This window comes from Rhinolophus sinicus, linkage group LG05 (genome assembly GCF_036562045.2).
Source record: "Rhinolophus sinicus isolate RSC01 linkage group LG05, ASM3656204v1, whole genome shotgun sequence".
NCBI lineage: Eukaryota > Metazoa > Chordata > Mammalia > Chiroptera > Rhinolophidae > Rhinolophus > Rhinolophus sinicus.
In genome coordinates, this window is record NC_133755.1 from 110,552,883 (window position 1) to 110,572,158 (window position 19,276).

At 36.4% G+C, this 19,276-nt stretch overlaps 1 protein-coding gene across 50 annotated transcripts in view; it reads left to right on the forward strand.

Annotated features, from left to right (window-relative positions):
* The window catches only part of RIMS1 (regulating synaptic membrane exocytosis 1), a 446,831-nt gene that overhangs the window by 259,734 nt on the left and 167,821 nt on the right, over positions 1-19,276 (forward strand). For 5 of the 50 annotated variants that reach the window (XM_019749309.2, XM_074333198.1, XM_074333197.1 and 2 more), the window contains exon 1: positions 14,308-14,670. The exons of 30 other annotated variants lie outside the window; for them this stretch is intronic. In XM_019749309.2, coding sequence (XP_019604868.2) covers positions 14,571-14,670 — 100 coding nt within the window. In that variant the 5' untranslated portion in view covers positions 14,308-14,570. Of the gene's footprint in view, positions 1-14,306; positions 14,671-19,276 lie in introns of those variants that run through there. 15 more of the 50 variants (XM_074333186.1, XM_074333195.1, XM_074333200.1 and 12 more) reach the window with 4 other exon arrangements.

A 19,276-nucleotide genomic window follows, 5' to 3' on the forward strand; every position in this document is an offset into this window, starting at 1 on the left:
CTATCTAGTGGGCTTATCTACAAACTGAGGTCAGTGACCACATGTTTTCAACATGAATGCTGTTCATACTGCTTTTGCCAATTGGGAAAAAGTGAGCATCTCTTGATTCTTGCTTATAAATATTAACTAATATAGATCTTTCTATACAGAAGAAAAAGAGTGAACTAAACCCTGCTTATAAAATAGCAGTTGAATTTTAAGTTAAATGTATAATATAATTCACTGAAAGTCTAGTGAAGATTTGTGCCTCCAAAGAATTAAGAGGCCTAAGAACAAAGAGACAAAATGGTACCAACAGGGAGGAGGGAAAGGAACAGTGTTAGTTCTGAGAAGAAACATAGAAGCATTGCTGCTTGATCAGGAAAGTGAGCCACTTATAATTACAAGGAACTTAAAGTATAAATCCTCAGACAAAACAAGCTGGAAGAAGAGTCTGGCACTGGATAACAGGGTATCCTTCATTTTTAATCCTCTCCTTCTTGCTGACTTTGTGTAAACTGAGAAAATACAACAAAAATCCTGTCTTTGAACTTGTCAGGCACTCCATGAGTGGTTTCAGAGGTCAACCTGTATCACAAGGGCTAAGTGGTTTGTTCGTAACTGTTACTGCTAGGTAGTGTATAGCAGTCTTTTTAGGAGCATGCGGTATCTGGATTGTTCATAAGAAATGATACCTGCAAGGATATCAAACAATGAGTGGTTGAAAAGTGATACTGAGGACCCTTAATAACAGGTGTGAATTCTCCCCCTAAAGACAAAGACAGGGGACCAGGGTGTAGGCTGTGGGCAATGTGAACCATTGACTATTAAGTTTGGGTACCTGACAACTTGGGAAATCAAGAACAAGAGTGGGGAACCCTTGCAACAACCAGGTTGCAAGGGTAACTTGTTCATGGAATGCTTTATATTATTTTTTAGTCATTAAACAAAGTATTGGGAGTATCCATTTTGGGCTTCAACAGTGCAATGCTAACTATTCACATTGGACTTTTAATTCTGACCAGAAGTTGTTGATTTACTTCTGGTTCTTGAGAGCAAAGGATACATTTTAGATTCTTTTGATAGTCCTAATGCTTTCCCCTGTAACCTTAAGAGGGTTTGAGATTTTAAAATGTGGCCATCATTCATTCATTCAAGTAATAATCCATATATGATGTTACATAAATATTGCATGGTATACATGATGTTAATCAAAATATCTATAAGAACCTCCTACATTCCAGGCATATTGTGCTAGGGTCTAGAGGTACAATATTAAGTAAATAAATAAACACGAATACATAGATAGATATATAGATAGAGACAGAGATAGCCATGGTTCCTGTCCTCATGACATGTCTTTTTTATTGGCTATCCAGAGGACTCTTTTTGGGGACTTTAAAGACAAACAGGATGGCTCAAGATAAAACCAGATTATATTGTAAGAATTTGGTTATAGTCTTTTCAAAAAATTGTAACCTTAAAGCAATTATAACTGAAAAGGACTTGGTCTTCAAATGGCTTCCCAAACCTGAGTATTTGTGATTTTTTTTTTTTTTTAACCCCATGAGGCATCATAAAAGTAAAGAGAAAAGAAAGTGAACTATGAGTAATGAGATGCTTTTAGCAGATGGACGGAGGAAAGTAGCCTGCTTTTGGATGTAAGAACTTGCCAAGTAAACAAAAGGGTGTGGTAGTGGCGTTCACCTGCCATGAAGCGCCTTACAGCGACTTCAGTCTCAGACTTCAAATTCTGTGGAGCCGGAAGTGAGAAGGACAGCTTCAGATTTGCAGATTCGTTCAATGTTTATTGACAGAACAACTGCAACACACTCTCCTTCACTCTTTTAACCATTCCCTCCTTCGTTTTACCCCCTTATACACAGCAAAAGCAGCCCAACATTTAATTCCCAGGTAGAAATCAAGAGGAAATACCGTGAACTGCCTGAGCAAAACTCAAGGATAGGAGTGGGTGCTCCCCATGATGGGACCCCCCTTCCCAGCTTACCAATGAGCATCACACCTCACTCATACTAAAGTGAAGGCTGCCGTCACACAAGTTCCATTCGTTCACAGAGACAATGTCAGTGTCCACAAGAGCAGCCTCGCTAAAAAGACCAACATGAAAACTCTCACCACCTACACACACAGATCCACCCAGTACTCAACATTTAAAATGAATGAACCTTGAAGGCCACAAAATATGGAGAATGTCAGCAGAATGAACTGAAAAAGATCTAGATAAACAAGTAGACACATTGACCCTGGAAGTGACAGATAATTCAAGAGCAGAAGTATGCTTAAAAAACAAATGGAACAAAATGCTAAGTCTTGGTCAAGTTTGGTACATCCTGAAATGCCTAACCCCAACCCCAGGGCACCTCCGCCACCCAAACACACAGCTACTCTATGTAAAATACCTTTTGAATTGTTAAAGTTATTATCCAAGCTTAAAGGGAAAGCTCTGGGTACCAAAACCCATAGCACCAAAGAGCTTGGACACAATACAAGACTATACAACTGGACTCAAGATCACAAACTTGCCCGTAGGTATGAATTAATTCTTCTAGCCAGGAAGTAAAATAACCTTATCTTAAACATTAAAATAAAAGCTAATGTAAAACCTATAAACTCCTTTGGGTACAGAAAGAGGCAACTTGAAACTGACCCATAAGGCAGTCTGTACAGCTCTGGGGATGCCCAGAGCATGAGTCTAGAGATCAAAATTGTGAAAAATAGAAAAATTTCCGCATCATTAAAGATGCCAAGAAAAAAAAGGAAAAAATCTATAAGCTTTTGGAGGTTAAAAAAATAAACCAGGTCATATACAAAACAGTTACACTTCTCATGGGCAATGGATTCTAGACACCCCTGATCGATGCTTTCAAAGTTTGGAGCAAAACTATTTTGAAATTACAGTTCTATGCATGTGTAAACCATCTATCAACTCCAAATTCTCAGAAAACCTACTTTGTAATCTCCTTTTGAGAAAATAATTTAAAGACATACTCAAGGAAAATTATCATGCCCTCAAGAAAACTGAATAATAATAAAGTAGAATAAATGAGAAACAAGAAATAGTAGAGTTAACCCAGGAGTTCAATGCAAAGAAATCCCTGACTGACATTGTGTGCAGAAAGCAATCTGTCCAAATTAAAACTGGAGGTCATTTCAAAGAGGCTCCAAAAAAGAATGTCTTTATATTAAAAAGAATGCCGTGGATCCCAAGAAGCATAGAATGACTGAGTTGCATTATATTATTGACCCGGTAGAGAAAGCCTGTCTCTTTTTTTCACCAAGAAAAACGAACAACTAAACATTGGGGGGGGGACGGGACTATTAAAGAAAATTGTGGTTCAAATATGAGGCAAAAAATAAAAATGTGATCCTATTTTATTATTTGAGAACAGGTCAGTTAACTGCTAACCCAGGTACATTTTCTTCTGAGTGAACAGGCACCCTGACAGGTCATCTCTAGAAAAGAAGATTTAACTTCTTCACATTATTAGTTTTTACTTGGTTCTGGAGTATTTACATGTAATAAAATTGTACATGCCTGTACTGGTTTTCAGATTTTAGGAAAAAAAAACAAAAACAAATAACCCATCCATACCGAATAATTATATTTGTTTACACAATTGAATATAAATATTTTGTCCATGGAAAAATAAATGTAAACTGACTGATACGGGAGATGAAAGGATTGGGAGATGTGGAGTTAAGTAAGCACATTAATATTTTCATCTAAAATGTTCAGGTATTCAAATTTTAGGACGATAAATAGAGCATTAAGTGTATTTAAATATAGACATGTAAAAGGAGAAATTGTTTGCTTTTGAAAGCACAAGGATATAAATAAAGTGCGCTAAAGTTTGTTCTTTAATTGGTTTTAACCATAGATAATATTTTAAAATTAGAAACCAATTGATTACAGTCCAAATAAAGCAGTCAATGTACAGAGGCAAATTATTTAAAAATTAGGGTGCTCTCCATTAGAAGAGCTCAGAAAATAAATATTAAAAATAAGGGTGGGAAGTGAAATTGATAGAATGGGCAGAAGGGACATGATGGGAAATGAATTATTGTAACTACATCTCAGGCCCTTATTTTAGTTTCGTCATGTGCATGTATTAATTTGATATCTATTAAAATATAGAAACAGGAGAAAATGCTATTTAACAATAGCGGTTAAGTTGCAAGTTACCAGTTTTGATGTCTTGGGGGCCCTTTCATAATTGGTATTTTAGCCACCAGAACCTGAAAACATTGATGGATCCATATGCCACTGTGACATCATTGGCTTCTCTTTTACCTTTTGTACATTAATCTTTCATTGAGTTCCTACTATATGACAGGAACTTTCCAGGCTTTGGGAATATACTGATTAGAGCATAGCCCCTGCCCTTATTAGTAGGTCTCTCAGAAAAGCTCACCTAATTTCTTTTGTCCTTTTCCCTTTTATGTACATCTACCATGGCCATTTCACTCAGAGGTTGATGGATAAACTTTTATAGAACTCTACCCCGACTTCTTAGCCTTTAATCAAATGATTTCTCTAGCTTCTTCTTTAATTTGCCCTCTTAATCTATAAAGAGGAAAGAGACTGCTGGACCGACAGTTGGATAGGTTGACATTTAGCACCAGTGCCCAACAGTTCTACCTGGCCTGATTTTCTCTGAAATTACAAAGGACAGAGATAAGAACAGGCATAAAAGAGAAGAGAGACTGTTTTGTGTTGCTGAGGGAAAGATAAATTTAATTCTCCCTTTTAAACTACTGAAAGAGACATGATTTAGGGTGTTAGATGCTTCAGTTTAAATGCCTTAGAAGGAGTCTGAGAACTAACATCTGACAGTGAATATGGAATGGACATTAGCTGTTTTAGTCATCTGTGCAATTTACATCTCAGGAAGAGTTTGAGAGGACACAGATAACTGTGAGTGTATGTGTTGGGGCGGGGGGTTCTGAGCCAACATGCTAATTCCTGATTTCTAAGAATATGCATTAAGAAAATTTTGGAAATCATCATGGTGAGAAACTGGCTTTTTCAGTCACAATTTCTGCTTAATATATAAATGACTAAAAAATCTCCTTGATTCTAAAACAGGGTTATGACTAAAAAGAAGTTCTATAAAAAGAAAAGAAATTAAGTCTGTAAATCTAACATGATTATACCCAATAATAAATCTTCCAAATTAATCCAAAGCTGGAAGTAGTGGTCATTTAGTTACATCTGAAAGAGATTCCTATTTTTGAATCAGAAGAAACTAAATTAAAATCTGGGCTGCATTTTCAAAAATAATCATGTGCTTTTACATCTGATATATGCTTACAATTTTAATATATAATGTTTTAGAAGATGTATACTGAAGGTCATTTTAAGGGGAAACAGTTAAGCTTCAAAGTGCATGTAGAAAAATATTTGCTACTGAAGATTTCAGTAATACTTATCTCACTAAGTTGTTCTTCAGTATCCTTTTAAAATGCAGAATCATACTGCAGTGTTTTTGACCCATTTTATTCTGTGAATGAAAAGGTTGTCCTTACTTTTGGTTCAATTTAACAGAATAATGGAATCTAAGACCTCAGAGAGACTTCAGAAGCATAGAAAAATCTCTCCTTTCACACACTATTGAACAGAGAAGAGACATTATGGGTATTAAGGTCTACCTGATGCCCTGCACTGGAAGCCATTTTCTCTTTGCACCTGGAAGAGCTTGGGCCTTATCCTGTTTCCTTCTCCAGCCAGACCCTCTGAGGACTAGTATTTAGTCAGTCCTGCTACTTGTCCTGTCTGCAGTCAACGCCCAATCCTGGCAACCTGGCTTCTAATATATTCCTGAGACCAAGCCTCAGATTTGTGCCTCGTTTTGATTAGATCTATGTCTCTGTATCCTTGTGACTGAGTCCAATTCTCTCCGTCACCAATCCCTGGTCCAGGAGTTATTATAAAAGCTGGATCTCTACATACTGCCTTTCCTGATACCAGCTGCCATATTGGAAAGCCAGGTGTTACTTTTTATATCATTCTTCTTCATACATTGTGGGGCATCTCTGATTCTTATGGCTATTCTGGATTTAATAGCCATTGCCTGTAGCTGTCTTCTTTGATTGTCTTATTCTACCTACTGAGCTGACCTTCTGCAGTTGGGTCTTTGTAAAAGCACCTCTTCCACACCAACGGGCAGATCTAATTTTAATTCCAGTAAACTCTTCTGAGCCTGGTGTGTACGAGATGGGGTAATAATTGTATCAGTTTCATAGGGCTGCCATAACGAGGTACCACAGACTGGGCGGCCTAAACAACAGAAATTTATTTTCTCACAGTTCTGGAGGCTAGAGCTCCACCATCAAGATGCTGGCAGGGTTGGTTCCCTCCGAGGGCCCTGAGGGGCGGTTGTGTTCCAGGCCTCTCTCCTTGGCTTGTGGATGTCTGTCGTCTCCCTGAGTAGTTATTTTATGAAAAGGATTGAAATACAAAATCATGAAGAACAGACAGTTTTAGACACAGCCAGAAACTTTTTTTATTTTAAATTAAAGTTTATTGAGGTAACAATTGTTAGTGAAGTTACGTAGGTTTCAGGTGTACAATTCTGTAATACATCATCTATGTATTACATTGTGTATGTTTCTTAACCTCTGTAAGCTTCAGGTGCCATTGCCTTAGGAACTGTGAATGGTAATTGTGCATATCCCATGGATTAGTTGTAAAAATTAAATGAGATGACATGCTTGGCTTTGTGTACCTTGTACTTGATACACAGCAGGTGCCATATATATATATATATATATATATATATATATATATATATATATATAGCATTTGTATATATGTATATATACATATATATATACATATATACAAATGCTATATTTATGTATATATTTATATATGTGTATATATATATTTTATTTTATCTCTGTGATACCAAATAGAGTGTACAGATAATACATGTCACATTGTTACAAGAACTAGGAGGAAACCTAGGCTGCCAAGGTTTCATGTTGGAGCAGGGGTAGAATTTGGGCAGGAAGAATCAGTGTAGCATTCTAGTCAGAGAGACTGGCATGAATAATGAAATATGCTAGAGATAGATACACACTGTTTTGGCAACAGTAAGTTTATGGACCTATGGAAGAGAAAGAGCCCAGAAGCTGTTCATCAAGGGAACACTTTTAATCCCAGTTCTTTCAAGAACTGAGTTACCTTGGGCAGCAGAATGAGAGGGATGGATTACATCAGTGATTCTCATCCTCGGATGTACTTTAGAATTCCCTGGGGAGCTTTTAAAAACACCAAAAGGGATTCTGATTTAGTCAATGTAGATCTCTCTCTCTCTCTCTCTCTCTCTCTCTCTCTCTCTCTCTTTCTTTCTTTCTCTCTCTGTCTGTCTCTCTCTCCCTCTCTCTCTCTCGGCTCCAATGTAGTCAAGATTATGAACTACGGAACTTGATAACCTTGTAGGACTTTTCCAAATCTCAGCCACCCTTTATAAATTGTGAAGTGCTAGTTCTTCCATAAGAATTTTTGTTTTGAATCACCGTATGACCTTCCCATATATAAAAAAAAAAATGTTGTTTATTTATATGGGAACACATTGACTGGAATAAACATCCAAAATGATTCAATATATGATCCAAAATGATTCAGTTTTTGTTTTGGGGACAGAACAAAGAGTTGTATGTATCCAGGTATATTTTACAACTCTAACCCAGGAACTTTGAATTAATTTTCTGACTCACCAGCAGATGTGAATTCTGCATGGGGTGACTATAGTACTTAGGGGCCCCCAAATGAGGGAGTAATTGAGGAACAGATGAGTGCCAATGTGTGGAACAGAAACCAGAAGTTACGCCTATATTGAGACAATAAGTGGGAAAGTCATTCTCAGAGTCTAGAGTATTATATAAAGGTGAGTAATTATTACTGTCCTAACACTTGGGTCATTCCAGTTGAGTTAGTGGTAAAACTCTTACAGATTGGGTCATTTCATAAAAAATACAATCCAAAACTTCAGTCAAGCCCTTCAGTCCTCAGATTGTAGCTCCAGTTTATAATGTGTACAGACTCACCTTCTCTAATACTGCTGTTCTTGGCTGATTAGCATTTATACACTGCCCTTCGTGTGTGCCATATACTTTTCTATCTCCATTATTTGTCATGTGCTGTTCTACCCCTTTAAATGGTCTCCTTTCTCTAGACATGATTTAAAACTAAGACCAAAGTTTACATCCTCCTCTACTGTTCTCCTTAACTATCTAATTTTATATTTAATGTTTGAATGTTTATGTCTTTTCCTGAAGTATATTGGTTGTAAGTTTAAATGGAGATATGTTTCTGCATTTATATCCTCTGTTATACTTAATAAAGTGATAGTTTACAGTTACATACATAGAAGTATAGTTGTTGGATTAAGTTGTATACTGTTGGATGTTTCTGTATTTTTTTAAATTTGTAGAACAAATTACAAGAAAAAAGAAACTCTTGAATTATATATTTGAATGGGGAGAAAAGATATATCCACAAGTACAGTTGAGGATAATTGAGTTTGAAAAAAGGTAATTTTTGCAGACTTCTAAATCATGGTACATACCTTTAGTTTATTGATTTAATAAATCAAGCATTTGGAAAATGTACTCAGTCAGTAGGTACCTCTTCATAAGATCACAAGAAATTATTTACTTTGTTTCTTATGAGATTACAGCTTACTTCTCTGTTCTCAGAATTCTGTTTCTTTAATTATTTTTGGTAATTTGGACATTAATTCTTTGAACTCTAGAAAGGAAACCACAATATTACTACCACTAGACAACAATTTACTTTACGTTTTAATTAAAGAGAAAAATATTCAGCTATCCACTGAAGAAATTATAGTGTGAATTACAAACAATATAAATAACTTCAACAATAATAGTGAAAAACAAAAGAAATAGTTTAGGGAGAACTGACTGATAGCTGACTGATGAGGAAGGAAAGAGCTGAAAATTTAATTGGTTTAATACCCCCAAAACTCTAAATTAGGTGCTTCAGAGGGAACAGTTTCTTTGGGAAACCATGAGTTAGTTTCGAGATTAAGAACCTTTGGGAAATCATGAGGAAAATTAAGCATCATCATTGAAGACCTTTTCTTTTTCATTGAGTCGGGAGTTCAGATATTGATTGGAATTACTCAAACTCAATCCAGATGTTTGGAATTGAAACCATGTCAGAAATTGTAGCCCAACTGATGAATAAACTGTCAAATTCATTAATAGCTAGAATCTTGCCTCTAACTTACCTGTTTGTATCTATGAAATATGATTGTATCTCAAAAAGAGTATCTTGGCAGAATAAACACTTTATGATGGATATAAGTAAATGTTCTTTGTTATAGCAGTGCTTATAATATAAAAATCGGAAGCCAGCTCTATTTTTTGGTTACAGGGCACTGGTTAAAGGAATATCATGTAGCCATAAAAAAATCTGTTATGTATTCTTATGTTTATGGCATAAAAATGTGTTTGTGATAGTTGAAAGAAATCTCAAGAGCCAGAAATGAAATGAGAGAAAACCAGATCCCTAAGTATGGGAATTGATGCTTGAGCAATAAGACTTGTAATGTCTGGGGGATTGGTTTATTAAAGAACACAGGGCCATAGAGGCAGTTTGGCCCTTGTAAGAGGCAGGTAATTGGAACTGATGTCTGTCTGTGAGGCCATGACTCTCAGTGCTTTCCCCACCATGAAAGGAGGATTAATATTAAACTTCACACAGCTCTGATAAATGAGGAACCTTGTTTCTGCCTCAACCCTGGGTGAAGAAAACAATAAATCTCTTATAGGAAATTGAATCTCTTTCTGTTCCTTAGATGGATTTTGTAAACTGAATTTATATTGCCTACATTGTGATTTAATCCCCAAACACGAAATTAGCGTTAAATTTGGTCCTTGGTCATTGATACCTCATTCTGTAATACCTTTCCTATCTAGTTTCAAGCTCAAAAGCCGTCCCAATCCTCTGTAATCAATTACTTAAGTTACAAAGAAAAGACAATGCTAAGAAATGGCACTCAGAGAGCCAGTACTTTGGCTTTATCTATTGCATTCCTTTTTCTTTTGACATGTTTCTATCTTTTACAAAGAAGTGCAGTAGTGGCCAAAGTATTTGTGTCAGGCTTTAGATGAAACAGTCAACTTCGATTATCCTTTAAATATCTCAGCACCATGAAAAGCACCCAATTTCCAATTGTCCTGCTTTGCTAGGTCTCCTATAGGAAATGTGTAGGATCAGTCAGAAGGTATAAATTGGAGAAATATTCTGTGGCACGTGAGTTAGGTTTACAAAGTAATCACCGTCCATAATACCAATTTACCTTTTCTTCTTCACTCTCCTTTTCGTGGGCCAATCATCTTTTCCTCAATCTCCTTAAAAAGATCCTCTCTGAAATGTTCCCTATCCCACTCCGTACCACATCCCACGACTGTCTGACATTTTGGCACTCATATTTGCTATTCTGATCCCCTTTATCCCGTACCTAGTATTGCCTCAGTTTCTTCATGTGGTTAATCAGGGTCTGGGAGACCTGGGACTCTCTAGTTTAGAAGAGAACACAGATCTACGCCAGTTGTACTCAGCAATTTTCGAAGGATCCCTTTCATCCATGCTTGTCTTCTAACACATTGGGAGAAAAATAAGATCAGCGTTCGTACGGTGCACATATTCATAATATTGTAAATGGAGTTTCATTAGTACAACTGGAAAACAAGAATTCCCATACTTGTATTTCAGAATTTCAGAGTGATCTGGGATCCACAGCCCCTTTATAGTATCAAATTCTTTGAGTCTTTTTTTTTTTTTTTTTTTTGCCTTTTGAACTTTATCAGGCTAGATTTTTTATAGACAGAGTTCCTTCTCCCGTGTTTCCCAGAAAATAAGACCTAGCTGGACCATCAGCTCTAATGCGTCTTTTGGAGCAAAAATTAATATAATACCCAATGTTATATTATATTATAAAGACCAGGTCTTAAATTAATTTTTACTCCAAAAGGCACATTAGGGCTGATGGTCCGACTAGCTCTTATTTTCGGGGAAACACGGTAGTATCCAACACACCCTTGTGGGAAACCTGTCAATCCTGATACAAGATAGGGTGCAGCCTTTTGACTCAGGAAATTTCAGGTATGAAAGAGCCCTTAATCCTGGGAAAAAAATTGAATTAAATATATTAATTGCCCAGATCCTAATATTTTATTCATTCTCATGTATTTAGAACTAAACTTGCCTTTTTAATGTTATCGTTACTCCAAAAAGTCTCCTCATTGTAATTTGTATATTGGTTTATTCTTTGTCTAGATATATACAATTAGGATTTCCTGGAATATGTCATTTGGACTTTGTGTTTGTTTTATGTTTGTTTGTCTTATTGTAGCTTAGCCTCCTTCAGGACGGTTGCTTCAGTGTGATTATGTAGGACTGAATAAATGGAAGACCTTGATACAGAAGCACATCCATGTGGGTCAGGAGGGAGATAGCTGAGCTGGTGCTTTGTGACAGCAGAATCACAGATATCCCAGTGACAAAACAGGGCATAGAACAGTGCCTGTTATTACAGAAACTATCCCCTCCCCCAAAACAACAACAACAACAAAAAACCACAAAAACATAATCCTGAACATCAACTCCGAATCTATAAAATGAAATCCAATTCTTCTCTCCCTTTCTTTTTCCTTGAGTTATTTTAGCAAATCAAAAACTAAATAATACACCATATCTCCAACCAGTATTTCTGCAAAACAGTAATAAGTTTAGTAAGTGTACCACCAAAAATAAGTTTTTATGCTCAAATAAGTTTTGCCAATGCTAACTTTGGCTAAAAATTTCCATGCAGGACTTCTCATCACCTTTACTGGAATATGCATTGTGAAGAAAAGAATATACTATGCAATGTGTCCTGAATATATTTGATTAGGGTCCTTTTTATTCATCCTTTAACATCTCCATAAACTGGTGTTCTGAGGTCAAGGCATGGTGGAGTTAGGCTAGAGTCTCATGAAGGACCTCAGCCTAGTGAATCCTGTGCATTTCACTTGGTGTAGATTCATTTGCCTCAATCACAAACCACTCAGAACACAGTCTTGTACTAGATACTGGGTAAAAGTTAGTTCCCAAACTTAAGGATGTTGGGATCTAAATAAAAATTAGCTTTGATTATATTTTTCATTTTTAATTCAAATTTTCATGCCGCCACTGACTAGATATGTCACTTATATGTATGTGTGAGCCTCAGTTTCCTCATCTGTAATATGAGAGTAATAATAGCATTTAAACCTTCAAGGCAGAGGTCTGTCTGGTCTAGCTCTTTTTTTCATTTTAGTGCTTAGTATATTCAATGTTCAGAATTTTTGCTAGGTGAAAGAAGTTATGTATGCATGCATGCAGAGATCCGTAAAACCTGCAAGGAATACTGGAATAAAGTCCTATGTATCACTCTTCTTTTAAGACCTAAAGGGAAATGAAAACCTACGAAGAGTTCCATGTAGATTGGGTTTACTCAGTAAAAACAGAAGAGGTACACTGAACTTGAACTTGAGTTTATACCATAACCTTTCACAAATAATGTATTGTACTACGGGTTATAAAGATTATGAATCTTGATTTCACTCAGAGGATAAAAGGTTTACACATGTGTAGATTGAAGAGCATATATTTACCCTCTTTGCCCAGAGTTTGTTCTGCCATTGCTTCTTAAATACCGCTTCTTAAGTGCCACTTCTTAAGTGCCAATACTTTAATATAATACAGCATGGCTCACAGTGCAGATAAAGCCAGTCAATACAGCACCAGTGTCATTTACATCTGGGCAGTCTTCAATCTGTAGCCCCACAGAGAATCAGATGCTTTATTTACATCCCATCAAGACTTCATAATCTAGACATTGTCGTTATTTTAAATTACTACTCAGTATATTTGTCTATGTGGACATAGACCTTGTTTTTTTTCTGTAATGTGATTGTGAGCAGCAGAGGCTATTACATAAAGGAGTCAGCTATAGCTGAGTAGAGATTTTTTTCAACTTTTGAATATACTTGAGGAGAGTTGGAAAATAATATGTACATTTATTTTACAGTATTTCAGTTCCCTTTCCTTAACATGCTGATATATGGCACTTAGAAATTTGATGCAGTATTGATTATTACTTCAAAGTATACTTTACTATAAGAGATTTGTGATTTGAAATCAGATTATTTTTTTTTTGCTTGAATAACCAGAACTGTGGAGAGAAAAAATAATTTCCAGAGTATTGTATGTGATTAATATTTCAACAATAACAGTATTAGCATTCGATTGAAATGCATTTTATCTGTACTTTCTGACTCTTACATTAGTACTGAAGTTTAATTTGGAAATAAAAGTTTGATGAAGTGGAAGCCTTAGGTTGGTAATTTAGGAATTTGGTTTCCAGGACATATCAGTCTTGGTATATACTCCACGTGTGTTTTATAATGGTTGATTGATTCTCTTATAATGCTGCCCATCCTGGTCACCTCTCAGATTTGTTTTGAAGCACATGGATATGCTTTAGGAAGTATGAAATACATGCATGTGTGTTAGTTTTACTATTTATAATATTTTCTGTATTAAAATCCAATAAAAGTAATGATTAACTGCAGTATAATATGCTTAAATTAAAATCGCATGTACCTGTTTGTTTTAGTGAAAAGTCTAAGTTATGGTAGAGGAAAAATATACATATTTTTTCATAAAGGAGGAGTATGTATCCCATCTAAAAGAGAGTATAGTTCCTCATAGCCTGGAATTGTTGTACCATGTCACATATTGTATTTAAAAATCTGAGAGCGATATATGTGCCTCTGCTAGGAAAATACAGCAATAGGAAGAGTGAATCTATCTTTCAAAGTTTATTTAATAAAAAAAAAAACATATGTAGAAAGATAGCCTAATTTCAAATATTTCTTCAGGAAGAAACAAAACATTTTTTCTTCACAAATCACAGAAATAATAACAAACACTCTCATTTGATTGATTTTAATAGTACTGAACAAAAGCAGCAGAATTATGTGTTAAGAAATCATCCTATGGGCTAATGGCCATTTTGTTGTCATAAAAATTCTTTACTTAGCCTTTTCCACAAATAAGCTCACAGCAGGAGAAAGGACACTAGAGTAATTTGGGGATACGTAAACAGAAGGAATGGCTAGGAGCATCGTGTCATCTGACAGAGAGCTTATTTCCTGAACCCTGTGGATCTGGTTAAAACCCAACAGAGATGCCAATATGCTTCTCCTCAGTAAATGCTACCAGTCTCCACGCCACCAGGCCCACTGAGGCTTGTGTACAGTATTTTATCCAAGCAGTCCTTTGCATCACTGCCCAGTGCCTGCAATGACCTGAGTCAGTCATGCAAAGAGACTTTCTTATGCTTACACCAATATTTGCTTTCCGTTTTCATTTTCTGCTGCTCCTGACCCACGGGGTGTTACTGTGGTGGTGGTGGAGGAGGCACTTCCCTTCCTCTTAGATAAGATCTTGCATTTGTTTGAAAGCAAGGCTGAAAAATCCCCAGGCTGGATTTCTTTACAAGGTTGCTGGCATGTGTGCACCTAGGATGCCTGTCTCTTCAGGAGGGTGGGAAGAAGTAAGGTCTATTGATTCCGAAGAGGAAACAATCGAGACCCGACGAGCAGGTGCTGGTAAGCAACAGACAATGAGTTTGGGGCATTGGGATCCCACTTCTTTATTTTTTCCAGTTGGACACAAATCTATACTTACCACTCCTTCTGTATCTATTTTTCCAATGCACATATTCCCATTCTGAGGGTATCAGGTGTACAATATTTTTGTTCCATTTTCTCAACAGAGCAAAGTTTCTAACTACCGACTTTATCTTCAGTCTTTTTCTCTGAAAAGATACTATTATAGTTGCCATATAGCCCTAAAGATTATAAGATGATTAATCATATTTATGATTTATTTTCTTATGTAATAGACAAGTCAACAAAGATTTAAAGATCAGAATGTCAGTGTTCTCTGAAAACAAGGAAAAATAATAGCAAGTTGCTTAATTTACGTGAGTTTTGTTTATAGTCAATATATTCCATTGCTTTGCTATCTCATACTGATACAAAGAATGAGAAATATATAACAAACTGAAGTCATCATTAGTGGAAAATCAATCCCAAAATAGGAAATTTGTGTCACTTTTTTCAAAATAGTGGTTCCTGGGTTTTTGTGAAAGAGTTGAAACCTTTCCACAAACACAGGCCTTAACCTGGACCACAACTCCTCAAGGTCAAATGGTATATATGAAGCAAGCTCCAAATTGCAATAGATGTTAGGTTTTACGTGTCCTCTCCCACAGGAAATCAGTCTGCCAGACTTTGAAGTGGCTGTGGAATCACAACTGAGTGGCAGGCTGTGAAATATGTAACCCCAAGGAGGGATACATGTGGCTCAAAATGGACAGAGTGCTAAAATGTTGTAAGCAAATAAATATTGTAATTACAAATTTCTGAATTAACAGATGAAAATAGAAGGATTTTTTCCCTACTTTTATGTGGCTAGTGACCTCAGTGAATGACACTTGTTACTATGCTATGCATGGGATCTCAGAGTATGTGGTATCCAGAAATGAGTGAAAAAGTATTATAAAATGAGTTGAATGTTAGCCCCTTCTAATATTGATTCTCTGTTTTGACTCGTTAATTATGAAATCTGTGTATACCATTTCGGAGCTCTTACTTGGCCTATCAACTACCTTCTGTTTGAAATACAATGTGTTACCATTTGACAAATTTTCTCATATGGAGGCACTTGAGGGAGCTCAAGATAATTATACCAAATTAATACAAATTCTTGAGATGGAAGGAGGGATAGATACTAATTTAATGGCATTCACAATGACTTTATAATTTGAAATAAGCCCATTCCAGGTGATAAATGAGAAAAAAGAAATAGGAGAAAAAATATACAAAAAGGACATATTTCCAAACTCAGGCACAATATTAGCCCCATACAGCGTACTGAAATATTTTAATTCCATTGGCTTAGCCTACATAGGCTTATAAGATCTATAAATTTTTAAATTTCAGTCAAATAAAATTATATGGTACCAGTTTCAAGTAGGGTAAATGGGTAAATTGGCCGTTGTATATTTTAACTCTCCTTTCATCATTTCTCTTTTGTATACTTGCTGGGCCAGCTCTTCTATCTCTAGACAATGACATTTGTATGTCGTCTTTGTGAGAGTTTCATAGTAAAAGAAACAAATTCAGCAAGCCTCATATGGTGGCCTGGAGAATCCTCACTGGCTCCAAATGTGCAAAATTGAGGCAGAAAATTGTAGGTCCCTCCTTCATCACCATAGTTTTCCACACCAAGTGACTAGCACTTTAACAAAAACTGGCACAACTTTGAGGTAATCCACCAAAATAATTACAGTAGCTCCTACTTACCATGGTGTAGTGAAAAGTGCATGCATGGGTTTTCAAGTCAAAGTCAAGTGCAAATCCCAACTCTACTACTTACAAACCATGTGACCTTGAGCAAGTTAATTAGCTTTTCTGAGCCTCATCTATAATATGGGATAAGTAATATTGATTTGGCGATATGCTTGTGAGAAACAAATAAATTAAATAAAATTAACACAGTGCAATATTTGGCACATAACAGTGATTTGATTAATGTCTATTTCCCTTTCTCTTTCCCAACCACAATTTGGCCAATGTTGACTCAAGCCAGTTTAAAGCATACTTGGAAGTTGGGGGAAAAGAAAAAATAAAGATTCTAAATAGAGACTGAAAACATGTCTTTTTAAGAGGTGAAAAATGTTCACATTATTCAATTTGTTTGAGGCTGATATTTTGTAGTTGATTTGGTGATGATGAGATCATCCATATTTCAGCATTTCTTTTTCCTTATCAGGTCATTGTTTTTTAAAAGTGTATATGATTTAAGTATACACAGTGCATTTTGTTTAAATAAATGAATGATGGTTCTTTATTCTCCCTTTGTTACATTTGATCTTTTCATTTCAAAACAAACCAAAGCCTTCTGTCTCTACTTTTCGATAACATCCCCTAGTGGATTAGGGAAGTGTATCATTGGTCATTGTTGTTTCTGGAAACGGAATTATATACCATGATCAAAATGAACTTGGGGGTGTGACGTAATTCAGATCAACTAATGTTGTTGTTATTGTTGCTGTTCTTCTGTAATACATGATATGGGATAAATAAAATAAATGTGACTTAATGAGAGTAGGATGATTCTATGTCTCACTGAAAGAAATTTATTAGATTATGCCATGTGACTACACTTCAAAGACCTTCATCTTTTAAAATATTGGAAATATGAGCCTCCCCACCAACTAACTCCCTGGCCAAACCTATTTGGGATTTTCCTTTTGCCCCCTGGAGATGAGCCACTGTTAGCACTAGGCTGGCCATTCCAGAACAGCCTGAAGGAGCACTTGTGTCCTTGTCCCCAACCGTCACTCCTGTGCTCCTGGTTTGTGCTTCCTTGTGCCAGTGGCTGTCAGAGGGCTGAGTAACATCTCTCAGATGCGGAAACTGCACAAGAAATGATCTTTTACACAGGATTTGGCAGGACCCTTGCCGGTAATTGATAATGGGACCAAATCATTGCAGGTGAGTTTTCTGGTCCACAAGCCAGCAGGGGTCTGCTTGACTTTGTCATCATAGCCCATGGATATATATCTCAGTGCAGTGTCGCTGGGGGATAAGAGGAGGAGCTCTTCAAGCATCTGTCTGAGTCTTTTCTGCTGTGCTAGCTTTAAGGGACCACAGTGTTTCTTTCCCATCTCTGCCTACAGGGAGGTAGCATCTTCTGAACATTGTTGCAGGAAATGGTTAATTGTGGACCTCCCAGACCTTTGGTGTTTGCTATAGTGGGAACCTCTTTAGTATAGCTCACAGCCCTATAGATTAATGCGGTAATCAATGAGAATCTGTACACTGCAGAGATCTGTTTTGATGACAGCAGCACTTATGGCCTTGTTTAGTGTCACTGTTGTGTAATGTTGGGCACTGCAGTCTCTTTTTGGTTTTGACTTAGAATGCAAGGAACACAGGGAATTTTATTTAAAATTTCTTTTGCATTCTGGTGGATTTTTTTGTGTTGTGGAATTGCTGCCGTCGCTAGCTAGAATTGAGTGATTTGATGCCAGTAGCATTTCTTTACCCACTCCGATGCTGCTGTTATGTTGCTGGGTTTCTGCAGTTTCTACTACTTCATACGCTGCACTCAGGACCAGGTAAACTAAGCTATAATATTAATCTTATGCATAAATGTAAAATTAATGGAATATATTGTTTAATTATCCGAAGAGTAAAATATTAAAATGCTTATGTGGGTTCTATCAGTATAGAATAAGGAATATTGTATTTTGAACATGGAAATTGCACAAGTATGTTATTTTAGAATACAATGGTGATCATCTTGTTGCATTATATGAAGTTATTTTCATGATTTAAATGAATAGCTGAAGTGTACATTAAATTGTCTGCAATTTAGTATTTAACTCTTAACTTTATACATGTGTATTATGCAATTCATTTAGAATGTATTTTCCTCTTTTGATTGACCAAAGATAGCTGTTTTCCCTGTATACTTCACAAAAATTAGAAGGCTTCAGAGCTTAATCTTCTGAAAAATAGATATCATGTTACGTATAGACTGTTATTGTGAAGTGTTTAGACAAAGGCTGCCAAGGCCTGCTTTGTCCTAGTCCACAATCCTGATGTTAGAGCACAGTGTGGGAATGCCTGCGCCTTGCTGTGATGCTAAGCTGTGGACTAAAGGGAAAACTGTGCAGGTATGGGGAAGCCAGAGCCCCAACAGAAAGAAGGAGAGGGAAATGCCGTCTTTTGGGTCAGAGATTTGTGTGTGTGACCTTGGGCAACAGCGTCACTGACCCCTTCTGGCCCTTGTTTCCATTCTGCCAGTTGGAAAAAAGATGCTGTTATTCTCTGTGTGAATGGCGTAACAGTTTTCAGGTGTTCAAGATCATCTGATGATTTCTGTGTAGAAAGAGGCACTACTATTAAATTTCTAAAGGTATACAGTTTTCTTAAGAAAGGGGAACAATAGAAGTATTTTTGTTTTGTTTTGTTTTTTCTTTCCTTTGCAGTGTTTTCGCAGCAGAGGCTTTTTTCTGGAAGCGAGATTATGGCTCTTTTAAATTAAACTGGAAATTCTTTGGCTCTATTGTAACTATTTTGCCAAATAGGCACTGAGCAAGTTGGGAATGTCCTGAGGGCACCTGCTGTCAGATTGTAC